The sequence below is a fragment of the Elephas maximus genome, chromosome 19, assembly GCF_024166365.1.
Source record: "Elephas maximus indicus isolate mEleMax1 chromosome 19, mEleMax1 primary haplotype, whole genome shotgun sequence".
Taxonomy (NCBI): Eukaryota; Metazoa; Chordata; class Mammalia; order Proboscidea; family Elephantidae; genus Elephas; species Elephas maximus.
The window spans coordinates 24,508,142-24,535,510 of NC_064837.1; the positions used below are offsets into that span (position 1 = coordinate 24,508,142).

General features: G+C 51.0%; 1 protein-coding gene across 1 annotated transcript in view; it reads right to left on the reverse strand.

Annotated features, from left to right (window-relative positions):
• The window catches only part of LOC126063114 (leucine-rich repeat-containing protein 37A2-like), a 309,607-nt gene that overhangs the window by 186,622 nt on the left and 95,616 nt on the right, over positions 1-27,369 (reverse strand). Inside the window, exons 2-6 of the mRNA XM_049861289.1 lie at positions 9,908-12,671; positions 9,236-9,389; positions 4,889-5,038; positions 3,030-3,159; positions 967-1,613 (exon numbers count right to left, since the gene is read on the reverse strand). Coding sequence (XP_049717246.1) covers positions 967-1,595 — 629 coding nt within the window. The 5' untranslated portion in view covers positions 1,596-1,613; positions 3,030-3,159; positions 4,889-5,038; positions 9,236-9,389; positions 9,908-12,671. The remainder of the gene's footprint in view (positions 1-966; positions 1,614-3,029; positions 3,160-4,888; positions 5,039-9,235; positions 9,390-9,907; positions 12,672-27,369) is intronic.

A 27,369-nucleotide genomic window follows, 5' to 3' on the forward strand; every position in this document is an offset into this window, starting at 1 on the left:
GTAATGCTCTGGCTGGGCTTGGGGCAGCATCCTGTAATTACACTCAGTTGCATTTCTGCACCCCATTCATTTCTCAGTCTGTCATACACTGGTGGCTTGTGTGTTGCTGTGATGCTGGAAGCTATGCCACTGGTATTTCAGATATCAGTAGATTCAGCTGTGGTGGACAGGTTTCAGTGGAGCCTCCAGACTAAGACTAGGAAGGCCTGGCGATCTACTTGTAAAATTTTACGAACGAAAGCCCTATGGATTACAACAGACTGTTGCCCAACACTGTGCTGGAAGACGAGCCCCTAGGTTGAAAGCACTAAAAATACACAGTGGCCACTACAACGGACTGCAGCATACCCACAATACTGAAGATGTGACAGGGCTAGGCCGCTTTCAGTTCTGTTTGTACATGGGGTCTCTGGGAGTTGGAGCTGACTCAGGTGAAGCTAACAACAGCATTTCCGCAGCAAAACATGAATATTCATAAGTGGGATAAATAAAGATGATCCAGGGCTTGCAGGGAGCTCTGGTGGTTCAGTGGTTGAGCGCTCTAAAGCTAATGGAAAACGTGGGCGGTTCAAACCTACCAGGCACTCTTCGAGGAGAGAAGTGACAGTCTGTTTCCGTAAAGATTACAGCCTAGGAAACCCTATGGGGGCAGTTTTCTACGCTGTCCTGTGGGGTCGCTATTAGTGGGAATCCACTCGACGGCAACTGGTTTGGGTATCGATGACATCGCAACAGTTCAAGTCAAATTTTTGCCACCAATCAAGTTACAAAAAACCTTTGGCCTCCCAGAGTTTTGGCATTTTGGACATGCATCATCTGCATTGTGAGTGTGTACCATGCTGGTTTGGGGCTGAGGAAGGTGAGGCCCGGTACCCTGTGTGAACGAACTGATCCAGGGGACACTGGATGTCAAGCCCCACACTAAGCGGGTCTCCTTGCACTCCTACTCCTCGCCTGGTAACGCACCTGGTCCGGGCGCTCCTCCCGCGGCGGCCCACGCACATCCTGGATGGCCTTGCTGATGTTTTCTGGGCCATTGCTCGCCAGGCACCGCGGACACACCCAGGAGCCTGCCACCTGCAGGCCCTGAAGCTGCCCGCGCTCCGGAGGAGGCCGGCAGGGGCGCAGCGGCAGGAGCCAGGTAGTCCAGGGACTGGGCGGGCCGCACAGGCGCAGGGAGCCCCATGTACAGGCAGGCAGGCAGGCCCGGCGACAGTTTGTCGCGCTGGGCGCCACAGGGAGCGTGCGCGGCGCGGTGGCTCGGTGGGGGCGCCGTCGGGGTCCGAAGGCGTCGGCGCGCTCAGGAACCGGTAGTCGTAGGCGAGCGGCTCTGGGGCTGTGGGCCCGCGTGGGGCGTTGGCGGGGCGGACAGCAGCGGGGTCGCCGAGCGGCGACAGCTCACGCACGCACTGCGCGCGCAGATAGAAGGGGCGCCCGCCGGGCTCGCGCCTTAGGTGCCACCAGGGCTCCGTACTGTGGCTCAGCAGCTGGTAGCGCTCGTTGGGCTGGATGGCGACGCGGCGCCCATCCTTGGCGGTGTACTCAAAGGGGTGCTCCACCAACAGGTACATGTCCCCCTCGACGTCGGCCGCCATCGCCGCCTGGGCGCTTCCCTGAGGGCAGCAAGGTGGGGCGGGGTGGGGGAGGACATGGAGGTCAAGGCTGCGGAGCAGGGAAGAGCACCGCAGGGGGTGGGAGGAGGCCTGGGTTCGAATCCAGGTCCTGGACTTAGCCTGTGCGCCCGGGACTCCGTTTCCCTATCCCTCAATTGGGGGCCTCGAACAAGAAAATCTCTAAGGCTCCGGTTCTTACACTCCATGACGGACTAACAACACCGCGTTCATTCTGTGGCGTTGGTTATGACATTCGAGCCTCGCTGGTGTCCCGTGGTGGGAAGGTTGGGGGTAATACTGCTCCAGCTGTACTGCCAGGGAGGCTTGGGCTCAAAGAGTTGGGGTGATCGACAGCACAGTTGCCTAAAAACTGACTGGGCCTCAGTGTTCCCGTCTGTAAGATGGAAAGAACTGTCCATTGCCTACAGCTCCTGCTGCCCGCTGGTCCCGCCTCCTGGAGTCCGCAGGGAGCCCTCGGACGGCCCTGCAGCGCCCCCTGCCGCCAGGAGTCTGAGGATGCAACTTGGCGGGTCAGGGCCTAGGCGCGGGCTCTGGGGGCGGCTCCCTGTCCGCTCTGCCCCTGAGATACCCCTGTCCGGCTTAGTCCCAGGGTCAGGGCGGCAGGGCTGCATCTGCCAAGGCGGGGAAACCGGTTCTCTGGGTTTCTCCTCCCCTACCTAGCAGCCTCGCCGCATACGTGAACACGGTGCCCGGCCCGCCTAGACAGAACCGAGCCGCCCCTGCTCTCTAGCTCCCACCTCCGCTCCCATCCTGCCCGGTAATGCCTACATGCCCCATTAGAGTGACCCCTAGAAAATGGACTCTGTGACAGTGACTACCCGTGCGGTGACACCTCCCTCCCCCCCCGAAAAAAATCAAACCCACAGCTGTCGAGTGGATTCCGACTCACAGCGACCCCAAAGGCCCTCCAAAGTTCTCCAGCAGTGAACCCAAGTCCCCGCCACTCCCAGGCTGCCCCAGCTCTGCTCCTAGTGGATCGGGGAAGGGGACAGAGCCTCACTGTAAATCTGCCTGCGTTCCCATCAGAGCGAGGAGTTGATATCCTCCCCAGGAAGTGGCTTTCGCTGCAAGCTCTTCCACTGACCACACCTTCTCCTGTCCCAAAAGGTTGCCAGGGACCAGCAGCGGAAAGCCCGCCCCCCTGGGGAGCTGAGGGACCCCAGGAACAGCGTCAGGGCGCGTAGTGATCCTTCTCTACTCTTTCTCAAGCTTTCCTCGATGCTGGGAAGGGGTGTAAACCGAGTCACTGAGCACACTGAGCTCCGGAGGTGGGATCAGTGAGGGGCCCAGAACTGAACCAACAAGTCCCAGGGGCCCAGAACTGAGCTAACAAGTCCCAAGGGAGAGGACATCCCCTCATCCCACCTCGCCTGGGACCCTCAGCCGCGCACTTACTTGGGCAGGGCCAGCCTCAGGGCTCCCATCAGCTGGGTGGGCGGAGCTGGCGGATGGGTGCAGGTTAGGTTCCCATCATCTCCCTGGACTGGGCTTCCAAGGGCAGGGTTGAGAGCACCGGGATCAAGAACTGGGGAGGGGAGCAAAGAGGGAGAGGGATGCTCAGGAGTGACCAGGTTGGCTCCAATTTCCAAAGTAGCTGTACCTGGGAGGGGCTGAATGCTGCTGCCTAGGCCCATGGGGACGCTGGGGACGGGGCACCGAGAGAGAGGAGACGTGGGAGAGTGGGCACCGACTTGAGGGGCCGTGTCGGGACGGATTTGCTCCTCTGGAGTCCCTGCGCCCTGGGCGTGCAGCGCCAGGACACCCGGCCGAGCTCCACCCGGATCGGAGTGCCGCTGTCGGTGCTGCGAATCTCCAACTCCGGGCCCTCTCCAGCCTATTGCAACGCCACCCGCCCGGGTCCACCTCCTCTCTCCTCAGGCCCTTGACTGGCGCAGCCGTGCTGGGCCTAGAAATACGTGAAGCGGGGTTCCCACGGCAGGGACGCCCACGGAGAGCGGTGTCCCGCAGTGGGCGAGGAGGGGACCAGGACCTCGGCTTCCTCCCAGACTCTCGGTGCGGAAGAGTAGGGGAGGGATGGCAGAGCGAGGAGGCTCCCCGAGCTCAACGACGGACGCCTGTCAGGAGCGGCGCGAGTCACAGTGGCTCCACCGCCTGGGTAGCCGTTGGGGGCCCGGGCCTGTGCCCCTCCAGCCCCCAGGCCTGGGGCAGCCCTGGACTCCCCGCTCCCAAGACGGATCTGTCCTGTGGCTCCACTCCCGGGCCCGCGCAGCTCGGACCCCCGCGTGGCGATCAGGGGAGAGGGGAGGGCAGCGGCCACCTGTCCCTCTCCTACAAACCATCGGCAAGGCTCTGCGCCCGCCGCCGGGCCCTGCACCTCGGGGCACCGGCTCGCGTCCGGGGCGCTCCTTTCTTGGCTGCTGGGTGCCGGAGCTGCCGGGTTTCCTGTTCAACAATACAGTGAGGGAGGCACCAGAGGAGAGCGCCGGGCAGAACTTCCTCCCAAGCTGGGGCTAGGCTGAGGTTGTGAGAGAGAATCCCTGGTGTCCAGGCTTTCTGTCTCCTCTGGGCCACGCCAGCGCCCCAGGAGAGGAGCCACCCCTTCCCCCTGCACCTCCCCTGAGCCTAGGCCACACCTGGCTGTCTCCCAGGAGGAGGAGGCATCAGAGCCAGGATGGCACTTGAGGCTGGGGGCGGGAGTCTCCCCACCATCTTTCCCTGACCATATTCACTCCCTCTGCGCCTGGCTTCCTCGTTCCCTGTAGGGGAGGTGGCCACCCAAGCTCAGAGCAATCCCTGGAGGCCAGGATCTTGAGTCCAGCCTTAGGGCGCCATACTTGGAGGCTTCTCTTCCAGAATCTTCTGCCTCTCTGGGGAAGGCAGCCTCTGTCCCCCCTGACTAGAGCTTCCATTCACTCCAGATATTGGCAAGCCCTAGCCCCTGTGGTCCCTTACTCCGAGGGCCCTCATAGAAGGATTAATTGCCCCAGGCCTTGACCCCTCCAGACTCCACCTCCTCCACCTCCTGAGGGCTGAGCGTTTAGTTGGCACCTGAGTCTGGCCACCTGCTTCACTGAACTCCGCCTCCATGTCTTTGCTCTTTCTAGGCTTTGCTCAGAAGTGATTCCATCTTGTGCTAGTTATTTCAGTGTGCCTGAGGCCTGGTGGCATCCTGGACTCCTCCAGGGCAGGTACCCAGCAAAATTAAGCATTCAAGTCCCTGGTACCCATCATGCTTAGGAAAGAGTGGCTGGATGACTCTCCTTGAGGTCCCTCCCCACTGGTCCCAGAGTTACCCAGCAAGCCAGGCAGGGTGGCACTGGCTGATGGTGATTAAGGTTCTTGCCTGGAGTCACACAGGTCTCACGCCAAGCTCTACCATTTGCTGGCCTTCGGGCCTCGGGAGATCTGCCTCATCTCTGCATTTCAGTTTTCTTTCCTGTGAACTGAGGGTAATAACACCTACTTTGTATCACTGTTGGTTGAGACATACTTAATTAGCACAATGCCCAACACTAGGAAATTCAATATATTATATATCACTATTTTTTTTTATCACTATTAGTTATATATCACAATATATATCACTACTTTTATCATGTGACGAACCTTCCCGTCTCTGGGTTTGGACTGAGGTCTTCAAGCCTCCCATTCTTCTTTATGGGGAGAGGGCAACGTGCCCCCAGAGGCACATTGTGGAGGACAGAGGGGCTGATCCAAATGCAAAGCAGCACCCAGGACACACGTCCCTGGCCCTCTACTGGGTCTGTTTCCCCCCATTCCTCAGGCTTGTCTCCTCTTCTCCAGACCCTCCACCTACTGCCCCTGAAGGGAGACAAAGCTGGGCTCATGGGATGGGCAGAGGGTGCTCCCTAGCAAGCTGGGAGGATCCTTCATGGACAGGAAACACCGACCAGGGTCCTGCCACTTGATTTCCCTGGGGGTTAGTCTGACTTCCTTCTCCTGTGATAATGATGGCTCTGGTGGGCTTCCCCTGGAACTTCAGAGGAAGGTCAACAGCCAGGTAAAGGCCACTTGGGGCCCTAAAGCTGTGGGCCCTGAACCAGGGGCCCTGCTCAAGCAGCCTGGCCATTCTGAAGCTCCCTCTCTCCTTCATAACCCAGTGAGAAGTTCATTCCTGAAGCTTCTCAAGTCCCAGTGTCAGGAGGCTGTGCTATGACATTTAAGGCCTAGGAAAAATGCTTTTTTAGTGTGGAATTTCAGGCCCCAGCTTCAGTTGTTACCTATGAGCGTATGTGAGTAAACCTCCCAAAGCCCCTTACCGTCTCCTCTGTCCTCACTCCTTCCTGGCACACAAGCCCCTGCCTTCAAGTGTTTGCTCCTGATCTCTGAGCTTTCTGCTGTGCCCAGGGACTACTGGGGCAGGTGGAGCCCTATCACACACAGTAACAGGTGGCAGATGGCCCGTGGTCTTCCCCGAATCAGTGGCAGCATTAGGATTCAGAAGCAAAAACAGAGATTAGAAAGAGCAGGTATTTGGTGGAAAATCATTTAAAAATCCTATGGCAACAGTCCCTTCAATGCATTGCAAAACGCTTTTCTGGGCCGAAGCCTGCTCAGGAGAGACAGTTCATTGCATAAAATACCATTTTTTAAAAGAGCGTGGGCACTACTGAGGTTCATGCCAGCTTTCCACTGGAGGCCAGTGAGTAAAGGTCATTAGCATTAGCAGCTTTTTGGCAATGGGGAGGGGGTGAGCCCTAATGATAATAATCCCCAGGGTGGGAGAAGGCCCCACCAACCAAGATGAGCTCCGCCAAGGTCTCACTCCTGCTGCCTGAGGGCACCTGCCAGGATAGACTCACAAAGCCTGAGAAAACAGGGCCAGGTGCAGGCTGCGCTGCCCACCCCAGGCTGGGCTCCTGCCCACTCAGGCTTCTGGAGCAGCTACTGCTCTGACTAAGCCGTGCCTGTGGTGGGCCATGAATGCTGGGTACAGGAGCTGGGGGTTAGGGTCCACTTTCTGGTTTAGAGGCTTTGGTGTGCTGGGTACAGGTGTGTACCATCTTCCATGACAGAGGGATAAGCTGTGTGGCAGCCTCCCTGCTCCACACCTGCTACGGCCTCCTCTATCCTGTTGCACAATGTATCCAGCTCCACAGGGCTCCAGGGCCAGGTGACTCAGGAGCTGGATCACCCCAAGAGAGAGGTGGAGTTAGGGTCACCCTTTGACAGTGACACCTGGGATCTCCACCTGAGGCCTCCAATGCCAAGCTGAATGCAGGTTAGATGGCTAGAGGGCCCTAGGGCTGAGAGAGGCCCTCTGGGTCCAGGATAGGTGGGGGAAGGCAGCAAAGAAATCACACTCAGATTTCCCCCCAGCCCCAGGGGTCCAAACACCACTTTGAAAACAAGTTCAGGCCTCATCCTGATCCCAAGACTTCCTCCAAGGCAATGCCTTCCCATGAAAGTTTCCAGACTCTGGCAGCGCCCCCTACTGGGCAAGTCCAGCAAAGCTTTGTGAATAATGGCTTAGAAAACTGAAGCTAAAGATCCTTCCACAATCAGTTTCTCCCACAGGTCCCTGCACATCTTCGCAGTGGGGCTGGCACTCTTCACAGAATGACAAGTCACTTCACAGTGCAGAGCCTAGCTGCCACAGTGCCTAAGGTGAGCCCCTGGCCTGGGCTCCATGCCCTCTCTCTGGGCCCAGACCATCTCCCTGCCCTGGCAGCAGTCAGGCAGGCAGGGTGCTTCCCAGGAGCCCGCCTGAGGTAGGCCTGGAGCATCTGCAGAAGCACCCTGCCCTCTGGCTGCCTGTGTGTGGTGGGATGAGGAGTGCATGGGGGTGAGGAGTGGGCAAGATAAGCCCCCTTCCCTGGAACAAGGAAGGCTCAAAGTGCTTACAGTGCTGGTTCTGAGTCCTTTCTCCTGCTGGGACTAAGACTCCAGGATGGAGGGGGGGAGGGTCCTACACTGAGAAAGGGGAGGGGTTTATCAGGTGAGGGGGCTGGGGCAGGGGAGGGGAGAGAGAGACCGAGAGGAAGAGGGTGGTCGATGGGGCCAACCCACCCTGCCGACAGGCGCATTGGCACCTTGCACTGGAGTTGTCCGTGCCCTGCAAGGGCACAGGAAAGGCACCGGGTCCTACCAACAGTCTCTGTCCCAGCAGTGGCCCGCCTGCCAGCTCCCCACCAACCATCAGGGAGGGCCTAAGCAGCAACTGCACAGCTCTCTCAGGGTGAGAAGGCCTGGACTTCTTGGTGACTTGTGTAGAGTCAAGAATGAAAAAATATTTCCTGCTGAAATACGAAGGGGGAGAAAAACCCACCTTAAAAAACTAGACCTTTTCATCAGGAATGTGAAATTGAAAATGTTCCCTAAGTTTGGTTTCCACAGCCCTGATGGATGTGCCGGGGACAGCGAGGTGAGCTGGGCCTGGTGAGTAGAGAGGGCCCTGAGGAAGGGCGCATCTGATGGGGAGGCACGGGGCACCTCTGGGGCTTCTGTGGCCTTCTCCAGGAGGCTTGTGCTCGGGTCACATCTGATAGTCTCCCTGACCAGGAAAGGTGGCCCCAACACCTTGAGACAGAGTGGCCCAGACTGATGGAACAACCAGCTCTGATGGCTGAAATGCACCCTTGTCCCTGTGGCCTCTGGGGTGGGGACAGGAGTTTGGAATTAGGTGAGAATGTTCTGTTCTTGGTACTTGCGCCAGCAGGCACAGTGGGGGCAGGCCTTCTTCACCACACCCGGGAAGCTCTGATGGAAGACAGTCTTGCACTCGGCACACGGGGGGAGAGAACAGCAAATGCTGCTTGTGCCAAATGGGCCGGAGGCCTCCCCTGTGGCTGCCCAGTGTTGTCCACAGTATCCACAGGAAGGCTGTGTTCTACTCCGCAACCCAGTGCATGCAGTCAGCACCTCTCCACTCCAGAACAAAAGATCTTAAAATGCTTACCTGAAAATGATGCAAGCATTCTGATATTCTCTTTCCTAGTTCATTTTTTTTTTTTTAAATGCTGTTTGAGACTCACGAAATTGATTTGTTCCCTATGTTTAAAACACTCTGTAGCTTAAAAATCTCAGCCTTAGGCCCCATTCAGGGACTGTTCCTGGCCAGGGTACTCCTACTGAAAATGAACCCACACTCCACTACTCCAGTTTTCCAGTCCCACGTGGAGTGGGATGAAGGTTTGGTGGATGAATTTTTCCATTTAGAGGCATGTGACCTATGCTGTTGAAAGCACTGAGATCAATGAGCAGTAACTGTGGACAAGACAATAATGACAGCAACAGAGGCAGCAGCAGGTACCATCTACCAGGTGCCCACTAGGTGCCAGGCCTCTGTCAACACTGCAGGGCAGTAACTCATTTAATCCTTTTTCAACCCAGTCACAGATGGCAAAACTGAGGCCCAGGGAGGCTCCCACTCAGAGGGTCTGTGGGGGCCACCTCTGAGTAAGCAAATGGATGGCTCAGTAGAGTCCTGTGAGGGCTTGTCTTGTCCCCTGACCTTGACCAGAGCCAGCCATGTGAGGACGTGGACTGCTCTGGACAACCTCCACCACCCTTCAGCACTGACAGAGTGAATGTTCAATATGTTCCCGCAAAATGGAACTAGGCCTGCTGCGCTGGGACTCTTGGGCCAGGCTGTGGGTGTGTTGGGGTGTCCCACATACCTGACTGTGGTGTCAGACTCAAAGGGGAAGATGATGTGATGGTGGCAGATCTGGCAAATGAAGGCAAGCTGTGCGCACAGATGGTAGTGGTAGACATGCCGGGAGGCAAACTCACTCAGGCCTTGAGGAATCCTTCGTACACGTCCTCTGCAATCTGTGGAGGGTGAGCACAGGCCACCGGGCCTTTTAGGCCGCAGTGCTGACACTGTCTGCAAAATGGGGCCCCCTGCTGCTTATGGCAGCTTACATGGGGAACATCAACCCCCAAGGCCACCTTGGGCAAGAAACTTCCCTAAATTAGGTTGAGCAGGCATCCAGGATTTACAGATGAGACCCAAATACACCATACCCTCCCCCTTGGGGAAGGAGTGTCCCAAAACTGTCATTGCTGTGGCTCTTCCACCTCTTACCCTCCAGGTCAGGGGAGGAGTTCAGATGCAGGGAAGGGGCTGAAGAGCCCTGTGATCCTGGGGTTTGCTAGAGGACCTGCTAATTCCAGGGGGCTGGGGGCCTCACCACTGCCCCAGGAAGCTTGGGGCAGGCAACAGGGAGACCCATGCTGAGAATGGAGAAGCTGAAGACTGCACCCCCTCGCCATCTCCCTTTCTGATTTTTCCAGGAACGAGCTCCTTCTAGAGAGGTCGGGAAGTGGGGCAGGGCACTTCATCTTACCTGTTGGAGATCGGCAACGCTGTACTTGTGGGCAAACTCCAAAAGATAATTCCTGTGGTTGAGCCTTCAAAGAAAAGAAGACCCAGACTAACCTCTGTTCTATTTGTTCTCATTCCCTCAGCTGCTAACCAAGCTTAAACCCTTTCCTGCCTCGTACTGGGTTGTAGTTGGGAGGACAGAACGAGCTGCCTGGGCTCGGGACCTGGTCTTCCAGGTAACTAGCTGTTGTGACCTTGGTCAAGCTCCTCAGCCTCCCTGAGACTCAGGCTCCCTCCAGTGAGAAACAGAGCTGTTCTGAGGAGAAAATCATTCACCGAAGGAACCTGGCACAGCACCTAGCACACAGTGACACCTGAGGGTGAGGATGAGGAAGATGAAAGCTCACGCTTGGTGCTGGTACTGAGCCAAGAGCTTTACATATCATTCTAGCCCCATAGTCCTGTGAGGTTGGTACTATGTAATCCTCATCTCAGAGAAGAGGAAACAGAGGCATCAAACCCAAAACCCAAACCCATTCCGGTTGAGTTGATTCCAACTCATAGCGACCCTATAGGACAGAGTACAACCACCCCATAGCTTTCCAAGGAGCGCCTGGTAGATTTGAACTGCCAGCCTTTTGGTTAGTAGCCGTAGCGTTTAACCACTATGCGACCAGGGTTTCCAGTTCTCATCATAGAGAAGAGGAAACAGAGGCACAGATGGGCTAATTAATCTGTCTGAGGTCGCATAGCTAGTAAGTGGCAGAGCTGGACTTTGAATGTAGGAGTCGGGCTCCAGAGCCTGTGCCCTTATCGGCCCTGCTGAGTGCCTACAGGTGCTGGCTGTGGTAATCGTTGCTGCCACTATGTGCCAGGCACAGTGCTGGGACAGAAATGCACAGGATGTGACCTCTGCCCTCCTGCAGCCCTAGTCTAGCGAGGGACAGATATTCAAACACTTGGTTTCAGTCTATGTGAGAGGAGCCGGACATGCCCTAGGTGCTACAGATCCCGTTTCAGAAGCAGAAAAGGGGTGTGGAGGACAAGGGCTCACCGCCTGCTTGGCTCTCCTTTCCCCCACACCAATGGGAGAGATCCTGTGGGTGACATCCTGAGGGACGGAGAGGAAACACCTGCAGAAATTCCCCTGGTACAAAAACCTGCCTGGCCTTGCTGTGTGTGTGTGTTTCTATGGGTATCAGGGATGGGGACAGAATACTCTGAGTCAGAGGAAGCTTGGGAGCCTGCCCCAGGACATGGAGGGTCACACGGGGAATCTGGATGGTGTCAAAACTGTGCGGCATCTGGAATGGGGTCTTAGCTATGCCCCACCCCATGGCCTTAGTTGTGATCCAGGGAGGGCTTGATCTAGGGCAGAGATAGTGGTCCCACCAGGTAGCCAAGTGGGCCACACTGTGCCACAAGGGGTGGTGATTCTGCCTACAGGTCACTCAGTTCACCATGCTGATTTCTCCTGTCAATTCCCAGCTTTCTGGGAACAGGAACTGCCATTTATCACCAGGAAATGCGGGGATGGGGGAGAGCACAGGCTGGTCTTGAGCTAGCTGGAAGAGCGGATTGGAGGCAGAGTTATTTCTGTTATCTGTCCTCTGTTGCTGTCCTGGAAGCCCTGGGTGCCAGCGAGGCCCAGGGCTTCCCTGCGAGCCCTCCACACCCTGGCCTGTCATACTCTCAGGTACAGCAAGGCCTTGCAGCCGGTTTCTCTCCATAAGACTTGGCTGACGTCAGAGGGGAGAGTACTGGCCCGGGGTGAGAGGCCACCTCTCATCCCAGCTTCTGGTAGAGAAATCTTCGAGCATGCCCACACCCCAGGCCTACTTGGGCCTTAATTTCTCCCCCACACAATGAGGAGACTCAGCTCTGTTCTTCTCTCACCTGAGGCTGACTCCCTGGGGAAGGGACGTGAGAAATCTTTTGGGCTCCCTGGAAGAAAGCTGAAGATGAGAGGAGATGGAGGTATCTTAACTCCTGTAACCCACAAAGTGATGGGGTAGGATATGGTGGGTGATGTGGATATTACCTGTCTCCTCTGAGCCCAGGGTTCCTTCTCTGCCCACACCTCCCTAGGCTGTTAGGAGAAGCACTTGAGGTCTGGTGGGCAAGCTCCCCTGTGAGGCACTTCTGTGATGGCTGCTTTGCAAAAGCCCGAGAGGATGCTCTCCTGGGCTTCCCTACCTCTTGGAGACGTGTCTGTGCCCCAGGCCTGCCCCTTTCTCTCAGAGCACCCAGCCAGGGTGCTACCACTAGCGAGGGGGAACTCCACAGTGACTTCCCCACCTGCATCCAAGGCCTGCTCATTCTCCTTTTCAATCCACCTCTTCCTCTCAATTTCCACTCTGGCCAACTGGGTCCAGGCCCTCTCATCTCCCTGGATTAATGGATTGCTACACCAGTCACCTGCCCAGGCCCCATCACAAGCTGCTGCACCCCACTGCTGCCAAAGCGCTCTTTTCTAAAGTCCTGATAGAATATGACAGTCCCTTGCTCAAAATTGTTCAATGGCTCCCCACTGCTTGCAGAATAAAACCAAAACATCATCAGTGTGGCACACAGGACCTTCGAGACTGGCTCCTGAGGACACCTGGCCCATGCACCACAGCCCAGCTGCCCTGGACCCCTGGCAGGTCCCTCTGAGCCACGTTCCCTCCCACCTCCGCATCACAGATTCCCTTCGGAAAGCCTGGCCCTCTTCTCCCCTTTCTCTCTGTATTGATTTTCCTGAACACCAGTTCAATACATACATGATGCCGTTTGTGCAGAGGCACCTGTTTTCATGTGTGAATAGACAGAGTGAGGTCTGAAAGAATGCTCTGTCGATCATGACGGTGGTAGGATTTGAGAAGGGGTGATTGGAATTTCTCACCTTTCTCCCTGTTATACTGTTTGAATGTTCTAATGTCATCCACCAGGGACCATCTTTGAAAACAAGAAAAATCTTTTTTTAAAAAGGTAAAAAAGGACTCTGCAAGCCCTCAGCTCAGACGCCATCTCCTCTGGGAGCTTCGCTGGCCCCCGGGCCCTGCTCAGGCTGGTCAGGTGTCCTAACTCACAGCACACGCCACGCTGACCTGGCGAAGTAGGTGAATGTTAAGAGACCAAGGCTTATTATCGGGGGGTGAGAGGGAGGGGTAAGGGGGGTCATTGCTTAGGGGGCACTGAGTTTCTGTTAATGGTGGTGGAATACTTTGGAAAAGATTATGGAGGGTCTAACCCGATCACTTCTGAGTTACAAAAAGAGCAGAATAGACACAGAGACACACACGGGGGGAGACAAATGCCGAGGAACGCCAAGGTACACCAAGGAACTCCAGGGACTACTGACAAGGAAGGCCTTCCCTAGAGTCAGGCCCTGAATTTGGACTTCTAGCCTCCTGAACTGTGAAAAAATAATTCCTGTTCTTTAAAGCCATCTATTTTGGTGTTTTTGGTTACGACAGCATTAGGTAACTAAGACAGTGCTCAAAGCCATCACACTGTGTGTTCAAGGGAGAGATGCAGGCTGCACAAGAGCCCGTAATGGGTACTTGACCCAGCCAGAGAGCCAGTGGAGTTTCCTGGGATAGTGACCATTCGGCTGAGAACTAAAGAATGAGAAATGGACAGAGAATGGGCTTTGCAGCTGGGCAGGCATGGGCTGTGTTATGGATTGAATTGTGTCCCCCAAAAATGTGTGTCAACTTGGCTAGGCCATGATTCCCAGTATTGTGTGATTGTCCAACATTGTGTCATTTATGTGATTTTTGTATGTGTGGTAAATCTGGCCTCTATGATGTTAATGAGGCAGGATTAGAGGCAATTATGTTAAGGAATATGTTAATGAGGCAGGACTCAATCTACAGGATTAGGTTATGTTTTAACTCAATCTCTTTTTTTTTTTTAATAATTTTTATTGTGCTTTAAGTGAAAGTTTACAAATCAAGTCAGTCTCTCACACAAAAATCCATATACACCTTGCTACACACTCCCAATTACTCTCCCCCTAATGAGACAGCCCGCTCTCTCCCTCCACTCTCTCTTTTCCTGTCCATTTCACCAGCTTCTAACCCCCTTCACCCTCTCATCTCCCCTCCAGGCAGGAGATGCCAACATAGTCTCAAGTGTCCACCTGCTCCAAGAAGCTCACTCCTCACCAGCATCCCTCTCCAACCCATTGTCCAGTCCAATCCATGTCTGAAGAGTTGGCTTTGGGAATGGTTCCTGTCCTGGGGCAACAGAAGGTCTGGGGGCCATGACCACCGGGGTCCTTCTAGTCTCAGTCAGACCATTAAGTCTGGTCTTATGAGAATTTGAGGTCTGCATCCCACTGCTCTCCTGCTCCCTCAGGGGTTCTCTGTTGTGTTCCCTGTCAGAGCAGTCATCAGTTATAGCCAGGCACCATCTAGTTCTTCTGGTCTGAGGATGACGTAGTTGCTGGTTCACATGGCCCTTTCTGTCTCTTGGGCTCATAATCGCCTTGTGTCCTTGGTATTCTTCATTCTCCTTTGATCCAGGTGTGTTGAGACCAATTGATGCATCTTAGATGGCTGCTTGCTAGAGTTTAAGACCCCAGATGCCACCCTTCAAAGTGGGATGCAGAATGTTTTCTTAATAGATTTTATTATGCCAATTGACTTAGATGTCACCTGAAACCATGGTCCCTAGACCCCTGCCCCTGCTACTCTGGCCTTCGAAGCATTCAGTTTATTCAGGAAACTTCTTTGCTTTTGTTTTAGTCCAATTGTGCTGACCTCCCCTGTATCGTGTGCTGTCTTTCTCTTCATCTAAAGTTGTTCTTATCTACTATCTAATTAGTGAATGCCCCCTCCCACCCTCCCTCCCTCCCCCCTCTGGTAACCACGAAAGAATGTTTTCTTCTCAGTTTAAACTATTTCTCAAGTTCTCATAATAGTGGTCTTATACAATATTTTTCCTTTTGCTACTAATTCCACTCAGCGTAATGCCTTCCAGGTTCCTCCATGTTATGAAATGTTTCACAGATTCCTCACTGTTCTTTATCGATGCGTCGTATTCCCTTGTGTGAATATTCCATAACTTATTTATCCATTCATCCATTGATGGGTACCTTGGTTACTTCCATCTTTTTGCTATTGTAAACAGTGCTGCAATAAACATGTGTATGCATATATCTGTTAGTGTAAAGGCTCTTATTTCTCTAGGATATATTCCAAGGAGTGGGATTGCTGGATCGTATGGTAGTTCTATTTCTAGCTTTTTAAGGAAGCGTCAAATCAGTTTCCAAAGTGGTTGTACCATTTGACATTCCCACCAGCAGTGTAGAAGTGTTCTAATCTCTCCACAGCCTAACATTTATTATTTTGTGTTTTTTGGATTAATGCCAGCCTTGTTGGAGTGAGATGAAATCTCATTGTAGTTTTGATCTGCATTTCTCTAACGGCTAATGATCATGAACATTTCCTCATATATCTGTTAGCTACCTGCATGTCTTCTTTAGTGAAGTGTCTATCCATATCTTTTGCCCATTTTTTGATTGGGTTATTTGTCTTTTTGCAGTTGAGTTTTTGCAGTATCATGTAGATTTTATAGATCAAGTGCTGATCGGGAATGTCATAGCTAAAAACTTTTTCCCAGTCTGTAGGTAGTCTTTTTACTCTTTTGGTGAAGTCTTTGGATGAGCATAGGTGTTTGATTTTTAGGAGCTCCCAGTTATCTAGTTATTGTATTAGTTTATGCTTGCTTACTGTGTCGTAGCTACTTGCTTTGTTTTGTTTTGGTATACCCCTGTGGGTTGCTTGAGTGAGCTAGCTTGATTATTTTCACCTTTGGGGCTCTGGTGTCCTGTCCCCAGCTGACTAGAGCTGTTATCAGGTATATCAGTCTAGGAGTCCATTCAGTTTTCTTGTATGAATTCAGCTCAGGTGCCCAGGTAGCTGATATCGAGTGTGTGGTACAGGCTCTGTCCTACAGTCTAAGAGGGGCAGGGGAGATTGGCATATATACCGGTATCTGACCGCAGCAGGGGGTCACACTCTGAACAAGGCAGGGGGGCTGAGAACCGACCACCAAGTGTCTCTGAGGAAAACCTGTCTCTGTTCCCTAGAGCGTGCTGGTCGGTGGGTTCTGCAGAGGGACCATGGGCACCCAAAGTTTTTGGTCGTAAGGACTGGGAGGTACCAGTTACCTTTGGACCCCTGTCGCGGGTGGCTGGGTGACCTGAGTGGAGCCACCAGTCCATAGGTCCCTGTTGTAGGTAGGTGAGGACCTTGTTTAATAGGCAAAGCAATGTCAAACGTCAAACAGCCACCTCTCCACCACACCGCTGAAATGGTTGGAGTTTGCCAACAAGGGCCTATTCTCCCAAAATAGGCCCACACAGGTCCATGCGGAAGGGAAAGGTGCTCAAGGTCCACGGACGGTTTGTGCCTGGGCAGGAGCCGCTTCTGTCCTGAGCTCCCCCAGTTAACGGAGCTAGCAAATTATCTTTTCCCCCCAGTTGGAAATTTTTTCCTTCCCCAAGGCTGGGAGGACCCTCCAGGCGCTCACCAGGGTCTACCTCAGACCTAGGGATTCAGCTGCTGAAGCTGGGTTGGGGGGGGGTGGGTAATGGTAAAATATATGCAAGTACTTAGCTTTTGCCGAGAGCGGTCCCGGAGGTGTGAGTGGGCTGTGTGGCTGCTGCTCCTCCCTGAGGGAACTGCGGCCGAGCGCTAGGACCAGCCCGCCGCCACCACAGCTGCTCCGGGAATGGTGCCTGAGGGCTCCCCGCCATCCAGGTCCGGTAACTCCTCTCCGCTTCTGAACGGCCTCTTCCTTCCCCTGCCCCTCAGTTCATTGTCTAAGCCTGCCTTTGATGCTCAGGGCTCCCAGCTTGTCCCAAATATACTCCTTTCACTTGTTTTTTTGGTCTTTGTTGTAAAGAGGGCTGGAAGGAAGCCTCTGTCTATTCCGCCATCTTGGTTGAGGAATCTCTTTTGAAATATAAAAGAAAGAAGTGAGCGGATAGACACGGGGACCTTACACTACCACAAAAGCAGCGCTGGATGCAGAGCCTGTCCATTGGACCCAGGGGTTCTTGCACAGAGAAAGTCCTAGACTGGGGAAGATTGATGACAAAGACCTTCCCCCAGAGCCAGCAGAGAAAGCAAGCCTTCCTCTGGAGCTGGCATCCTGAATTCAGACGTCTAGCATCCTAGACTGTGAGGGAATAAATTTCTCTTTGTAAAGCCAAAAAAATAGAGATAAGAAGGATGGTGCTGGATGTGCGTTTATGTACCTGGGTGTTTAGTGTTTGCTAATTCCTCACACCGCTGTCCACTGTTCATCTATATATCCTGATATTCTTTCCGAGTTTCCCTGTAATAGCCAGGACAACATTTCCCACACAGGGTGGATGGTTACTGATTCAACGACCTTAAGCTGGAATTTTCCAATCACAAGACTCATGAAAAATGAAGGTAAGGCACGTGACCAAGAGAAGGCTGGCTGGTCTGTGGGAGGAGGCAGAGACACACAAAGGACTAAGACAGGTAAGACAGCCTAAGTCACGCCATGGGTCCAGGCATTTCTGGAGAAAGAGACGCTTCTCCCCAATATATCAGATCTAAATTCCCCCAAGTGACAAATGAAACCTGCATACCAATGCTCCACTGCTTTATAGGTCCTTTATGGGGCCTATGAGACATTCTTATGTATTCAACTCATTAACAGTCATCTGATTTGATTCTCAAACAGCCCTATAAGGGTATCTCCATTTTACAGATGAAGATACAGAACCTTAGGGTCTGCAATTTACCTGACATTACTAGGCCCCTGTACATGGTGGGACAGGGATTGAAACCAAGTCCAATCCAGTATTATTCTCACACCAGATGGGAACTTGTAAGGACCTGAACCAAGGTAGGAGCAGCAGGACTGGACAAAAAACCAAAACCAAACCTGTTGCCGTCAAGTCTATTCCAGCTCATAGCGACACTACAGGACAGGGTAGAACTGCCCCATAGGGTTTCCAAGGCTGTAAATCTTTACGGAAGCACACTGCCACATCTTTCTCCTGTGGAGTGGCTTGTGGGTTCAAACTGCCGACCTTTCAGTTAGCAGCCAAACACTTAACCACTGCACCACCAGGGCTACTGTTTTTTTTTTTTTTTTTTTTCTTTAACCATAAAAATAGATTATTCGAAAAAAAAATCAATGAAAAAAAAAGGCTGTATGAAGAAGGCTCCTTCCCAGGCTCTCCCCCTCTAGTTAGTCTGCACCATACACTCCTCCACACACTTGCTTCTCCCCAGTTGTCTACCACCTCCTCCACGGGCCACTCAAGTTTCGTGTTCTCTATATCTTCTGTGTCACTACATCACACTCTTAGGCATTATGCTTCACTGTATTTTTTGGAAGTTGTAGATATCAGCCTGAACTGTTAGCTTCCTCCCTTCTAGATGAAAACTTTTTACACTGAAATATTTCACACTGAGCCTCAGAGAGACTAAGTAAGACAAAGTAACTTGCTATCCAGGGTCAGAGCTGGACCTTGAATCTGCTCTGAGCCCTATGTCCCTTCTTCACACTGCTTCCATGTTGTTTCAAGTTACAACCCCCAGCTTCTCCAGTCCCTGAAGAAGAGGAATGATGTCTCCTTTGTCTGGCTTTATACCCTAATAGAGTTCAGTGCTCAGCGACAGACAATCACAAATCCAATTTGAAAGCAAGGAAGGAGGGAAAGAGGGAGGGAGGGAGGGGGGTAGTCACTCTTGCAGAGACTGATCTCAATCATCAGCATTTGCCGTCCAAAGGTCTGAGTCATAGATATGGGCTCCTCAGAACAGTCTGGGCTCTTGGAGCCATTTTCTTGAAGAAGGCAGCTATCGGAGTTCAGGGTGCAGGACAGCTGGAATGAACTGGCCGTGTCCAGGCTGAGGGAGGAGGCAGTGAGCTTCCTCTTCTGCTGAATCTTATGGCCTGAGTACTGGACTTTGATGTCCTCTGTGCCCAAGGAATGGGGAACTGAATCCAGGGACTCCTTCGGCTGTAGTTCTGCACCCGAGGTAGTGAAAGGGTCGAGCTCAGAGAGTGGGCAAAGCCTAGAGAGGGCTAGTGGGGTGGGTGTCCACTCGTTTAAGATGGCAGACTTTTAGGAGAGCTCAAAGGACAAAGACCTTAGTCCCTGCAGGAAGCTAAGGAGAAACTCGCCTTCCTTGGTATCTCCAAGCAGGGTTGTGGGCTGATAGTACTCAAACAGCTGGGCCTGGTCCTGGAGGAGCAATTTCAGGTAGCACTCCATCAGTCCATCATTGAGGGTAAGTTGGAGCCATGCCTGGCAGTGGCCCACATTCATGTTGACGAAGACCAGGTGCTCTAATTGTCTAATGATGTGTCTGGGAAGGGGGAAAACAGACTCGTTTCAAGTAACTACCTCAAATCACTGAGATGTCATTTTATCCACGAGTTAGCAAGAATGAATATAATCATTGTAAATATACATAAAAAACCCACTGCCGTCGAGTCGATTCTGACTCATAGCGACCCTATAGGACAGAGTAGAACTGTGCCATAGAGTTTCCAAGGAGCGCCTGGTGGATTTGAGCTGCTGGCCTTTAGGTTAGCAGCCATACCACTTAACCGCTATACCATGAGGGTTACATAGGCACGACAAATTCTGGATAATAGTGTTTTAAGGGGAACTCAAAAATATCTAATCTATAACCCCCGAGGTTTCCAGGTTGGTGTCATGAATTTCTATGTTTATTACAACTGCCCCTTGGGCCCCGGGCATCGATCTGCTCATTTAAGACCTGTTTGCTGAGCAAAGTGCAAACTCCTTGGAGCTGTGCAGATACAGGGGAAAGACATGGTCTCTGCCTTCAGCAATTAACTGCTTTTCAAGGGCACATGTGAGTCAAGCCCTGTTTTTGGTATCATTTCATGGTTAGAGAGAGTAAAATGCCAGAGAAAAGGCAGCCCTGAGAGATTTCAAGAGAAAAAGATGAAAGGAGAATCTTCTAGGCACAAGAGACTGACAGAAAAAAGGCATAGAAGGGTAGGAAAGCAACAGACCTATAACAGGAGTGGTAAGCACTCGGATTATAACGTGTGGAGGGAATTCGGTTGCAAAGCCAGGTAGTAAAGGCTCTTGAGTATCAAAGTGATGAGACAAAGTGGGGCAGTGGCTCCCACAACAGGCTGTGCATCAGATTCACATAGGGAACTTGATCAGGTTACAGATTCTGAGCACCTAACCTAATGAATCAGACTCGAGGGGACTGGCAGCTGCCCCAGGACGGCATCTGGGAGCCTATGGGCTACAGGTTTTTGTGCAGGAAAGTTTGACTTGGCCATAACTGTGCAGATTTCAGGGTGGAATTGTCTGAATAGAAAGATAAGACCCCAAGCCTACCAAACTCAGTTCCTGAGTCCCTCGGTTTGAGGTAAATGCCCCTCCTGTGAGCTACCCTAGCCCTCTGTGCATGTCTCCTCTGTGGGCGGGCAGACCACACTGTACTGAAGGCGGACCACACTCTACTGGGCTCAATAACTGAGCTCCTAGTTGCTTAAGCTCAGTAAATGTTGGCCTGCTGGCTGACCTAATGGAAGACAGAATGAAATAAGAGGGACAATTAGAAAGCCAGTGGTCAGCCAGGAGCAAGATAAGAACCTGAGATAGGACAGTGGTAGTAAGGCATGGAAGGGAAGGTCAGAGACAGAAAAGGCACTTCGAGCCTGAAGGTAGCATTTAACAGCCCTTAGAGGCACAGTGCGGCCCTGTGGCACAGTGGGGAGCCCTGGTGGCGCAGTGGTTAACAGCTCAGCTGCTAACCAAAAGGTCAGCAGTTTGAATCCACCAGCTGCTCCTTGGAAACCCTACAGGGCAGTTCTGCTCTGTCGTACTGGGTCGCAATGATTCAGAATTGACTGAACAGCAACGGGTTTGGTTTTTGATTACAGGCTCAGGGCTAGATACTTTCTGGGCAGGGCCAAAAAGGCAAATGTCTCCTGGGTGAATATTCACATGTTCTACCTGGATTCTTCTCCTTCAAAAATTCTATCCTTAGCTACACATGTAACATTTAGCACATAGATGTTCAAACATTCTAAGGCAGGGTTGGCAAAGTTTTTTTTATAAAGGGCCAGATAGTAAATATTCTTGGGTTTGTGGGCCATACAATCTCTGTTGAACTACTCAACACTGCCACAGTTGGGGAAAAACAGTCATGGACAGTATGTATATGAATGGATGTGGCTGTGTTCCAATAAAACTTTTTTTACAAAAATAGGTGGTGGACCAGATTTGACGTATGAGCCCTAGCCTGCCAGCCCTCGTCTAATGCAGTGTTTCCCAAAGTTTTAACATTATGACAAACATTCAAAATGTTTCTGTGGCACCTTCAAGTAAACAGGAGACACTGTTCCTGCTAGAGGAGGCCAGCACTGGGGTGCAAAGCAGCCCCAGATCATCCTATGAGGGCTGAGGGGCTCAAAACCTAATAGTACACTGGTGGGAAGCCTGGTTCAAGGAGAAACCCTTCAACAGTCTCCATCCACTATCTCTACACTAGAACATAGGCTCTGTAAGTTTTCCTCATAGCTGAAGAGGAAGAGCCAAGTGTCCCACACTCAGAAACTCCTCCCCAAAGCAAAGCCTCTCCAGGCTGAGCTCACTTGTGGGTACCAGCTTTCAGGAGGGGCCAGAAGACAGGCCGAGGCAGAGGCTTCTGGTAGGCACTTTTCTTCCTCTTTCCTCCAGCCTCAGCTCGGATGTGCTTGGCGTGCAGGCCATGGAGAAACACAGCCTCCAGGGCACTGCGCATGGTGGTGGCATCTCCGTCTTCACTGGTGACCTCCGTGTCTGAGGACACGTACTGTTTCTGCAATGCCTTCACTGATCCCACCAGCTTCTTCTTGATGACCTAGGCAGTGCCAAACTTAACATAGGCCTTTAGGAAAATATCCCAGGGGATGGGACTCTTTGCCTATTGGCAAATACATGTGCAACCACACAGGCAACCTATCTGAAATCCATTCTTGGTGAAGTCCCGTTTTATCACCAATAAGATGATCCAGAAAGGGCAGGATCTCCTCAGGCCCTACTTCTGCTATAGCTTTTCTTACCCCGAGACCTCTTGTTGGATACTGCCCATTCATTTAAAAGTAAGAAAAGCTGATGAAATGGCGTTCTCTCCTTTCCCATCCTGACCCTCCCTTGCTTGCCTACCGGGATGGCAGCCCGGGGGTCCAGTCCGTTCTCCACCACTGAGAGCATTTCCACTTGTGCAGCAGCTCCCCCAGAGAATCACAGACACCTGCAGAGAAAGATGAGGGCAAAATGAGCAAGCTCCCAAGTCACTCCCTTTCCCAGCCAGAGTCTCCAGCAGGCAGCCGGAGGTCAAGGAATCTTACTGGAACTGCAACTGAATGGCCTTTTCAGTGCAAAAATAAAAGCCAGAGAGTGGATTCTAAGGAAGTAAACAAGGAAGGAAAAAAGTTAGAGGGCTCAGACCTCAGGAGGTGAGGAGCCCTGTGTGCCTCAGGTGGATCTGCCCCAAGGAATGGGCAGAGAGGGCTCTTTATACCAAACACTGGCAGAGCGCCAGTGTTCATGGGATTTTTTTTTTGGGGGGGGTGGCAGAGAATGACAGGCTGATTTAGATACAATGATGAGGGTACAAGGTGGATGCTGCAGCAGGAAGTGCCCCTTGGGACCAGGAAGCAGGGGCTCAATTTATTCAGAGCCCTGCAGCTGCCCCCTGACTCCTGCCCCACTCCCGAACCTGCAGCTCAGCACTTAAAATTATAGCTGAAATGGCTTCAGAAGGGGAGGATTCATCTGCTACACTTCTGCTTTTCCTTTGGGGTATGGGGTCTGGCTTCAGGAGCACTGGGACTCGTCTAAAAGGGGCCAACGAGGATTCTAATCTCACTTTGCCTCTAACTATGTGGGCATGCTTGGGCAGGGTATCAGACCCTTCTGATGGAGATTAGGAAGGTGTGTAAAATGCCTGACACAAGGCCTGATATATACCAGATGCTCAGTAAATGGTATCTATGATCCCAGTAGATGTGGCCATTCAATACACAGGCAAAGAATGCCGTTGCTTAGACGAATGTGCACAAAAAGTTGAAGTCAGTACACAGTGAAATCTGCTTGTTAATGGAAAACTGTTTTCTCTTAAACTGGTCATTAATTTTATATGGAAAGGGAAGAGGACCCAGATAAGTAAAGCACTGCTGAAGAAGAATAAGGTAGGAGGACTCACACTATCTGACCTCAGAACCTACTATACAGCTGCAGTAGTCAAAACAGCCTGGTATTGGAACAACAACAGAAACATTGACCAATGGAACAGAATTGAGAACACAGATGTAAATCCATCCATCTATGGTCACCTGATCTTCGACAAGGGCCCAAAGTCCATCAAATGGGGAAAAGACAGTCTTTTTAACACATGGTGCTGGCAAAACTGTATGTCCATCTGCAAAAAAATGAAACAGAGCCCATACCTCACGCTATACACAAAAACTAATCCCAAATGGATCAAAGACCTAAATGTAAGACAAAACTTCATAAAGATTATAGCAGAAAAAATAGGATCAACACTACAGGCCCTAATACACGGTATTAACAGGATGCAATCCACAACTAACATCACACAAACTCCAGAAGATAAGCTAGATAACTGGGATCTTCTGAAAATTAAACACGCTCATCAAAAGACTTCACCAAAAGAGTAAAAAGAGAACCTACAGACTGGGAAAAAAAATTTTGGCTGTGACAAATCCGACAAAAGTTTAATCTGTAAAATCTACAGGAAAATCTAACACCTCTACAAGAAAAAGACAAATAATCCAATTAAAAAATGAGCAATGGAAATCAACAGACACTTCACCAAAAAAGACATTCAAGTGGCTATCATGAGGGAATGCTCTCGATCACTAGCCATTAGAGAAATACAAATCAAAACCACAATGAGATGCCATCTCACCCTGGCGCTGCTGGAATGAAAAAAACAAAACAAAACAGAAAATCACAAACGTTGGAGAGTCTGGGGGGAGATTGCAACTGTTATGCACCACTGGTGGGAATGCAAAATGATACAATGTTTTGGAAAATGATATGGTGCTTCCTCAGAAAACTAGAAATAGAAATACCATATGATCCAGCAATCCCAATCCTAGGAATGAATATATCCTAGAGAAATAAGAGCCACCACATGAATAGACATATGCATCCCCATGTTCATTGCAGTATTGTTCACAATAGCAAAAAGATGGAAACAAACTAGTTGCCCATCAACAGATGAATGGATGTACCAACAAACTGTGGTACATACACTCAGTGGAGTATTACACTACAGTAAAGAACAATGAAGAATCTGTGAAGCATCCCACAACATGGATCAATCTGGAGGGCATTATGCTGAGTGAAATAAGTCAATCACAAAAGAACAAATATTGTATAAGACCACTTCGATAAAAACCCCTGAAATGGTTTACACACGAAAACACTAAATAGACAATAGGTAAGTGGTATCTTTGGTGAAGGGTAAGACAGTACACAATACTGGGAAGCCAGCACAACTTGTCCAAGGGAAGGGCATGGAAGCTCCATAGACATATCCAAACTCCCTGAGGGATGGAATGACTGGGCTGAGGGCTGTGGGGACCATGGTCTTGGGAAACATCTAGCTCAACTGGCAGAACATAGTTTATAAAGAAAATGTCCTACATTCTACCTTGGTGAGTAGCGTCTGGGGTCTTAAAAGCTTGTAAGCGGGCCATCTAAGATATTCCACTGGTCTTATCCCATCTGAAGCAAGAGAGAATGAAGAAAACCAAAGACACAAGGGAAACATCAGTCCAAATGACTAAATGGACAACAACTACCAGAACCTCTGCCAGAATGAGTCTAGCACAACTCAATGGTGACTGGCTACCACTGCTGACTGCTGTGACAGGGATCACAATAGAGCTGGCGAAAAATATAGAACGAAATTTTAACTGGCAAAAAAAGATCAGACTTACTGACCTGACAGAGACTGGAGAAACCTCAAGAGTATGGCCCCCCAGACACCCTTTTACCTCAGTAATGAAGTCACTCCTGAGGTTCATCCTTTACTGAAAGATTAGACAGGCCCATAAAACAAAACGAGACTAAAGAGGCACTGCAGCCCAGGGGCAAGGACTAGAAAGCGGGAGAGGACAGGAAAGCTGGTAATAGGGAACCCAGGGTCGAGAAAGGAAGAGTGTTGACATGCCCTGGGGTTGGTAAACAATGTCACAAAACAATATGTGTACTAATTGTTTAATGAGAAGCTAGTTTGTTCTGAAACCCTTCACCTAAAATACAATTTTAAAAAATGTTTTTCTCTTTTCTGTTGCTGAAGCCCTCAGTTTCTCTTTTACAGGTGCAAGTGTTGCTTCAAGCAAGAGGTGGGTCAGGCCCCATTTGCAGGGCAATAGGGAGCCAGATCCCAGGTCCTGGCATAAGGCCAGCTCCACCCACCCACCCACTGCCGTCAAGCTCCACCAAGGATGAGCAAGACTTCAGGGCAGCTGGCTTCCTCCCCCAGTGTGCTTTCGGGAGCCTGAGCCTGAGGGGGGCTGCTGGCTGGCCCAGCCCCACCACAGCAACTTGGACAGGCCAGAAGCGGGGGCGTATTCACACCTAAACCAATCTCTAGTGACCACACAAGGAGTTCTGCTGGCTCAGGACTTCAAATCCTTTATTTCGGTTCAAATACCTGCTGAGAATCTGTTATTTCTAACAAGTTTCCAGGTGATGCTAATACTGCTGGTTAGGGTCAAATTCTGAGAACCACTAGTAGAGCTGTGCATCTCAAAATTCATTATGCTTAAGAATCACCTGGGGATCTTATTAAAATGTAGATCCTGATTCAGTATATTGGGGGTGGAAATGCATATTCTCAGGAGGGGTTCGAAACAGAACAAACTGGTTCAAAGACCTACAATTAAATAAGAATAATAGAGTATTCTTAACCCCAGAAACTACTGCTGAGATAATCTTTAAATCTTACACCAAAAATACCCCTGAAGTATTCTTTAAACGAAACAACAGTTTAGCTTAACTAGTAAAGAATGTCTGTCTTGAGCATTGTGCTCTTTTAAGAACTATCTATCTGGGATCAAACTGACAACACCAGCTAGAAAGATTAGAGGCAACTTAGTGGGCGGTGAGTTTATGTTAATGGAGGGAGGGACAATCTGGAAAAGGAGGGTGAGAACGGTTACAAAAGTCTAAGGATGTAATCAGTGTCACTGAATTGTACGTATAGAAATTGTTTAATCGGTGTGTGTTTTGCTGTTTATATTCCCAGCATCAAAAAATAAATACATAAAAAATAGCATATTCCTGGGGGGGGGGGGCGGCGGTCAGTAAGTGGGTGCTCCAGTCAAGTAATTCTCTGCTAAACCAAATTAGACTAAATGGAAGAGGTCAGAGCAGGGCCAGGCAAGTAACTGTCTCCTCGAACAAAGTGTCAGAAAACCATAAAATGACAATAGCTCAGAGGAACCCAGGAGAAGAGCCAGTCACTTGACAATTCACAAAAACAGGGCTAAGTCTTTGGGGTTCAAGCCACAATTCAGGGCATACCTTTCTGTGAAGTAAGCCAAGTCAACCTACCTATTCACATCTTTCCATAATGCCTCAGGGAGGCCGGAAGCCAGCTCAGAGGGAGGAATCTGCCCATCCAGGTCACAAGAAATTGCTGGGGGAACCAGAACAGGGCTTTGGGTCTCTTGACTGCTGGGTCAGCACTCCCTCATCCTATGGCCCAGGCCTCAGATCTACCACTGTATGGGACTGGTTTCACTTCCTGTCCTCAAGCACTTTTCATTGACACTAAATACCAAACCAAGAGAGGTAGAGCTTCAAGGAACCTCTACAATGAAGGGAGTCATGGGAGAACTTGGCCACCACCATAAACTGCTCTCGAAAGATTACAGTGAAAGTCTGAGGTGGAGAGAAGGTGGTTTCTGCCCTTTTAAGAACTCCAGATCACGTGACACAGCGGCTGCTTCTACTTCCACCCCTGAGCACTGATTTTTCCTTATATTATACAGCTTTCCAGAGTGCGCAAAGCAAGCTTTTCTGCCCTCATTCTCTAACTTCATTTAATTTTTACAACAATCCTGGGAAGGAAGATGGTTATTTCCATTTTACAGGAAGGAAAATCGAAGCTGTGTAGAAATGGGCCTCAGGGAAGGGACTGAACTCTCTGGTTTCTGCATTCCAAGTCCTGTTCCTTGCCAACACATCACACTGTCTCAGGTCTCTGGCTCAAAGAGCTTCTGGCAAACATTACTTACAGATTTTTTAGGAGATATGCAGAAGCTCCATCTTATCTACAATCAAACAAGGCCTAAAACCAATAACAGTCTTGCTGGTCAGATCTGTAGCCCCAATCACCTGAGCCAAGGTCCATTCCACAGTGCCCAAGTTTCAGATCTGCCTTTCTTAAATGTTGTAGCACACAGTTAGGAAGGAATTGTCCT